The following is a 6,887-nucleotide window of genomic DNA, read 5'->3' as shown; positions in this document are numbered from 1 at the left end:
CTGCAGTGCAAAGTTTTCGTCCCCCTTCTGCTGCAGAAATTACAAGCTGCCACGCACCTCTGCAGGCAGCAGTGGGCTCATCTACAAAATGAAGCCACTGGAGGTTGCTTTAACTCTAACTTTCTGTGCTTTCTAATTGTGACTTTTCACTGATGTGCAACTATAAATTCTGGCCCCTGTGTCACGGACTTTTGTCGCATGGAATAGATGTGGAGTTAGTATAGTGGTTAAATGCCAGAAGAGGCCAGAGCAATGGGATGCCAAATAACATTAAAACATTGTTATGCCTATAAAAATTCTATCTGGCAGGCTGAGATCCCCCAATCTTTCTCTCTCTCTCTCTTTCTCTCTCTCTCTCTCACATACACACACACAAATATACATCCTAACAAACACGTACACAAATAACTGCAGGCAGAATCCATTTAAATAATTTAAACAATTTTCTTACATCAGTAAGACTCACACAAAAAAATCTGATTTTGGTTGTTATAATTAACTTAAATATTAAGGTCAAGAATCTACCACAGAGTCAATTAATTTTGCGCTGCTTAATTGCAGCTATAGCACAGGACTGTTCTTAAGTAAAATTCTGTGGACATTTTTACTCTACGGCTTTGCACTAATAAACACAGGACACTGGATCATCACACACATCAGTGTCTATATTTAACCTACTTCACAAGTAGAACTCTATCACATACTACTCTAGAGGGTCAGTCATTCCATACTGTACATAAATGTATGCAGGTATCACTCACAAAATTAATTGAATATGGCATAGCTTAAAATTGCAAGGGTAAAGTCCATTTGAAATGTGGCATTCTTAATGCCACATTTCTGTGGTGCTTTTTTTTTTTCCCCCTCTAAGAGAAATAGAAATTAGGTCAGACATGCATTACAGCAGCCTGGGAGAGTTTGAGAAATTGACACTAACCCAACAGTATATTGTGTTATGTAAGAGAGGATAGTATTCAGCTAATATGATACCTAAATTATTAATACCAAACAAATCCTAGATTATTTGTTGTATAATGCCCAATAGCTTACACAATAAAATGGCATTTTAACCTAATTTCTAGTTTGAGCTTTCAAATACATTTCCTAAAGGTCTTATGACAAATTTGAAAGATTTGAAAAACCAGAGTTCATAATTGCATATTGAATTCTCATGCCAATTAACAGTGTTAGCTTTGTATTCTAGTCATTATATTTTTGTTTTATTTCACATTAATTTCATCACTTTAATGTGCATATTTTATGCTGCTTGAAGGTAACAGTTAATCTCAATCTTTCAGGGCTACTTTCTAGCCTTGCTTTTTGGAATTAATCACTGCTTATCTTTTCCTCATTTCTCCCCACACTCCCTGCCATTTTCAAGGATTCAATGGAACATAAAAACCGATATATTTATGAGTAGAGTCCTTGCCACATACCACTTGCTTCATGAATTCCGTAAAAGAAATGGAGAGAACTATAAAGCTCACAGCTACTTCTGAGTGTGCGTGCACCCAGGGATAGGAATTGACCACTAATACTAGTAGACCTTTCTTCATGAGCAGCTATAGACCATTACACATTGAAGAATATGTAAGAATTTATGAGGAGCTGGTCCGCTTACACTGGGAATGTGAATTGTGCGTTTACCTCGCCACTTTCATCAATAAAAATATATTTTGAAATACAAGAGATTTTCTCACTTATACCAACAAGAGAAAACTGGAATTCTAAATGGTTTAACTCTCATGGAACAACATCTTTCAAAAAATAATCGGACTGTCTATTAAAATGCCCATCCTAGTTTGCCATCAGTTAACAGCACTCACGGTCATTACAACACTCCAAAACTGGGAAAAAGACAGACTCTTATGTTAGTCTCCACTCGTGTCTTACAAAATACAGGACTTAAGTACACAGAAGAAAAGCAAGCATCGGAGGTGACGTGTCGGAGACACGTCACTGGGATGGTCCAGGGACTCACGAGGTGGCCACCGTTTTAGGTGCTTGACTCTTTCATGCTCACAAAGTCTCACCTCTGGGATTCTTCTGAAAAGATGGGAAAAAGACAGACTCTTATGTTAGTCTCCACTCGTGTCTTACAAAATACAGGACTTAAGGACACAGAAGAAAAGCAAGCATCGGAGGTGACGTGTCGGAGACACGTCACTGGGAGGGTCCAGGGACTCACGAGGTGGCCACCGTTTTAGGTGCTTGACTCTTTCATGCTCACAAAGTCTCACCTCTGGGATTCTTCTGAAAAGGCTCAGAAACCTGAGGCAAATCAAATCACATACACGCAAATACACAATATTTACATTTTAAATTCTTATTTTGTGAGATGGCTTGAGAAAAATTGGCATACAGGTTTCCTGTGGGATTAGGCATTTCTCATTAGTTCTCGGTTTATTGCTCCCCTGTTGGGCTTTCAGTTTAACAAACACGTAGCGAGCTCTAATTACAAGTGAAGAAAAATGAAGGTACGTGACAAAACACAACACATTGGAGACGCTTGCTCAACTATTTTCTCCAAAAAAAGATGGTCGGTTTAATTTATTTTAATTTGGGTGCCATTCAAAATGTATAAGGCTTAGCAACTAAATGAAGACTGGGTTTCATTTAAAAATAAAAAAAGCAAAGAAGCCAGCACTGTGTGTCTTCACTGAATTTATACATAGATTTGCAGGTTTAATTCTACCTGTACACACAGCATCTTTGTTTTAATCTACTGCATTTAGAGAATACCGCATTGTACAGTTGCCTACAACAATGTGTACAAGTTTAATGTGAAAGTAATGTCTATGTCGTAACGTGATTTTGAAAAATCATAAGTTACAGTCCATTTACTACGTGATCAGGAGGGTCATTTACTACGCATGCACTCATTGGCAAAGCCGTTGCCATCAATACTCAGAACAATTCGCCTGGTACCTTGTTGAGACCTCACCTTCTGCCCCTCATGTCTGTCTTCGGGTGAACCAAGTGGCAACCCCAGAGGCCAGTGCTCGGCACCAAATGGTCAGTGTCGCCCCCCATCTTCTCACCGGGATCCCCTCACCAACACCCGCTCAACCCCTAAGTTGGCACCCACAAGACACTTCCTGCAGCCTCTTCAGCCACAGGATATCACAGTGAAGCGCTTAGAAATGCAGGACATGTTGTGGAGCACGATGCCGAGCAGGAAGACCAGGACGCAGGCCACCAAGATGACAGTGCACACCCCCGACCAGGTGGAGCTCTTCACCACGCCCCGCCTGTCGGGCTCCTCCGCCGCCGCCTCCTGCGGAGCCCCGCCTTGCAGAGGCTGCTGTTCTGCAGGGATGGTCACCACGGTGACAGACTTCTGCTGGCTCCCGGGCAGCAGGCGGCAGCCCATGTCGCCGGGCAGCAGCGCACGCTCCTTGGAGATGGGCAGGGGCAGCATGTAGCACCCGTTGCTGGGGAGTTTAATGAAGACGGGGGTGTGCTCGGAAGTGTGCGGAATGGCGATGACAGCCAGGACCTCGGGGTCGTCGGGGAGCTGCGACACGGAGAAGCCCGGGGGCAGCTTGGTGATGCCGCGGCACCAGGGGCACCTCACGTCCTTCTGGCTCGTCCTCATCTGCTGCAGGCACACCGAGCAGCAGGTGTGCTTGCAATCCAGCAACTTGGGCCTTCGCCGGGGGCTGTAATAATTGAAACAGATCTGACATTCCAGCAGGGAATCCTGGGACAGCGTCTCCATCGTGGACTGAGCGCGGGAAGGGCAAAGCCAAGGCCCAGGCCAAGGGGGAGGAGGTGGGTCTCAGAGGCCACCGCTCTGTGTCTTTCCAGCGTCGTTGTCAGGTGACCCGGGAGCTCACAGGCGGCTGGCATTCGCGGGTGTGTTCATTTCTGAGGGAGACAAATTATGCAAACAAAATTATTTCAAACAAGCTGACATGTCAACATATGTAATGGATGTATATCATTGCACATTGACAACTGGGCCAAAAGCATAAAAATTTCCCATTCGTGAGACTGTCGAATTCCTGTAATGCTGGGTACAGGTGAATAAAAGTTGTCTCAAGCAGTTTGTCATGTCAAACACCTCACTCATTTCTGAAGAAATAAACACCTCCAATAACTGCAGACAATGCCCCATATTTCATAAAGGGGGAGTCTACCGCTTGTGTTTTGTTCTTTTCGGTGAACCCTGGGTTGTTCTACTAAAATATGCATTAGAAACTCTCTCACATCCAATAATTTTGTAGCATTTCCTAGAAGTATATTTCTTTCCTTAGATCCTCTGACTTTCTTTTCCTGACTCTACTTACCTCTTGTAAGTATTAATTGCCAGATTCAGGCAACTTCACAAACCTGGGCAAATCATGTAACTAGCTCCTCCATTTTATATGAGTTAGGATTGTTCCTCTCTCATAAGTAATTAAAATGGTGCCACAGAAGCAACACACAAAGGCATCTTCTATCCTTTCCACCAAGTCATTTAAGTCATGGTAATTCTTACCCATGGGTTTTAGAAGAGACAAAAATGGGACAAAACAAAACTCCAGAACAGCAACAACAAAACCAGAAGCAGCAATAAACCTGAAGGCAGCCGCAGTCACAAAGACACACTAATCACAAAAGTATCACTAATATTTTTCTAGTCAGTTCTTCTCATTTCATTACTATTTAGGCTTGTACCAAGTAACGACTAAAAGCAAGTACTACTAATTTACTGATCAAAATCAAATTCTATATAGTAAAAGCTTGTCAGAGAAGACTAGCAAGTACCCTTCACTGTCAGAAAAAAAAAATTTATATATATATATATATACCTCTTGGCATCGAGGGTAGGCAGAGTAACTTAGTTCAACTAAGTTAACTCAAGTTTGGGAACCCCCTGGCGCTCCAGTGGTGTCTCAGTAAAGGCTGCCCAACTCTGTTCCCTGTTGAAAGCATCCAAATTATGTGTCTGGATGGAGCTATGATGACTCTGGAGAGAACTATTCCACCTCTATTGTAGAAATAATTACTGGTCCCAGAACCCCACCTATATCCAGAGGCAGGAGCTAATAAATAGAAATGCTCCTTCACATTTTTCTCAAAAAGTAAGCTTTTTCTTTCTAATTTCCTTTGTGAAATTAAGAAAGCATTCCCCCCCATAATATGCAATTTGTTAAAATCAAAATTAATAATGCAGGAAAAAAGCAAACCAGTTTAAAGACAAAAAATAATCACTGACAAAAATTAAGTATCAATCAAAAGAGCAACATATTTTAAAATGTTTCAGCTATATTAAGAACACCTAAATTAAATTCCTGAAAGTAAAATATAGCAATATAACATTCAGAAAGTTCACATCAGAATCAATTATACATCTAACCATTAATATAAGAAATATTTATTGAGTATCACGTATAAAACACAATGCTAGATTCTGTTGGATATAAATATAAATCAGACTCATATTCTATCTACGAACAATTTAAAGTTAGCTAAGAATAAACAAATGTATTTTCTCTTTCATTCATTTATTGTCATTAAAATTCTCATTGAATATCTGCTATGCTCAAGCATTATGGTATTTATTTCTATCCTTTGTAACTAAGACCTCGTCACTACCCATAAGAAAGTCCCAGCCTAGAAGTGGGAGCTCTAATTACTTAAACTATTGTTATGTAAACACAAAGTGGTATACACCATAAAGGAGCTGGAGGAATCAGGGACAGCTTAGTGAAAAATTTGGCTTATGGATAGGAATTAGACATGGAAAATCAAATCAGGGGACAGGTTATCTTCAGGTTAAGAAATCACCATGATCCCCACACCAGCCAGCCACCAAAATAAAAACACACACATGAAGAAATCAGCATGAGTAAAGAAAAGGAGGTGAGCAATTATAGAATCATTTCTATATTCTAGCTATGTCTCTGGCTAGAGGATCTTTTCTAATACTAGAGTAACTTACAGATGTCTTCTCTAAGAATTCTGTAGAGTTAGTGCCCACATTTAGGTCTTTGATAGAGACATCTTTTAAAGAAATAAAATTCTCCAAGAACCTACAATCACCCTGGCTCAAGCCCAGCCAGGGACAGCAGATCCCACAACGAGGGGAGAAATGAGCTGAGTCAGGCACAGACCACAGACTGCAGACCACGGACAGCCTCGAGGGCCAGGCCAAGGATTTGGGACTTTATGGTAAGCAATGGGAAAACACCAAAAAGGTTAAGGAGACTAATTCATTCAGGGTAGATTGGAAAGACCTGTTGGGAAGCTATTATAACATGAGACGAGAGGTAATGAGTGGCTGAAGAGAGATGAAACATGAGCTGAGGTCTTAGAGTAGGATCTGGTAACATATTACATGGAGGTTGTATGAGGAAAGAAGCCAAAAGGGAGTTCTTGAGAGGAGGATGTTGTCATTAAGAAATATAGCGATCACAAAGAGAAATCCAATGAGTTCTGTTTAGGTCATGTTCCATTTGAGGTGCTGCGAAGATATTTAAGTTATTCCAGAAGACATTAAAAGATCAAAAAGAAGCTGAAAACATGGGGCCAATATTGTAGAGAAAAGTCAGGACTGTACATAAGAGATCGGGTGGCATCTACAGAGAAGAGATATCAACTAGAGATGGACAAATCAGAAAGGAGAGAGACCCTCAGGGAACAGCTGTGGTTAAGCCTGGCAGAAAGAAAGACTACAGACAGAAGAGAGGAGGAGACCCATTAATGTATCCCAGCACCTGGCAAAAGAGCTCCAAGCAGCACAAAATTCTAGAAAGTGAACACTGAGAAGAGGCCTGGGGCATGGCGACTAGGAGGTCGCTATCATTTCTTTCTTTTCTTTCTTTTTTTTTTTTTTTTTTTTTTTTTGTCTTTTTTCGTGTCCAGCAACGGATCGCAACCCTCAGTGTCGCGCCCGTACC

The 6,887-nt window shown here is 41.2% G+C and overlaps 1 protein-coding gene across 1 annotated transcript; it reads right to left on the bottom strand.

The window, feature by feature from the left end:
* Positions 1 to 2,878: 2,878 nt before the first annotated feature.
* RNF152 (ring finger protein 152) lies at positions 2,879 to 3,737 on the bottom strand. The gene has a single exon (XM_008567540.1). It carries the CDS (start codon positions 3,719 to 3,721, stop codon positions 3,110 to 3,112), a length of 612 nt encoding a protein of 203 aa, XP_008565762.1. The 5' UTR covers positions 3,722 to 3,737; the 3' UTR covers positions 2,879 to 3,109.
* Positions 3,738 to 6,887: the final 3,150 nt, after the last annotated feature.

The sequence above is a fragment of the Galeopterus variegatus genome, unplaced genomic scaffold, assembly GCF_000696425.1.
Source record: "Galeopterus variegatus unplaced genomic scaffold, G_variegatus-3.0.2 Scaffold328, whole genome shotgun sequence".
Taxonomy (NCBI): Eukaryota; Metazoa; Chordata; class Mammalia; order Dermoptera; family Cynocephalidae; genus Galeopterus; species Galeopterus variegatus.
This window is presented reverse-complemented; position numbering and strand designations above follow the sequence as displayed.

Bases quoted from the DNA above. Each gene is read 5' to 3' on its own strand.
- RNF152 (XM_008567540.1), bottom strand. From the start codon at position 3,721: ATGGAGACGCTGTCCCAGGATTCCCTGCTGGAATGTCAGATCTGTTTC.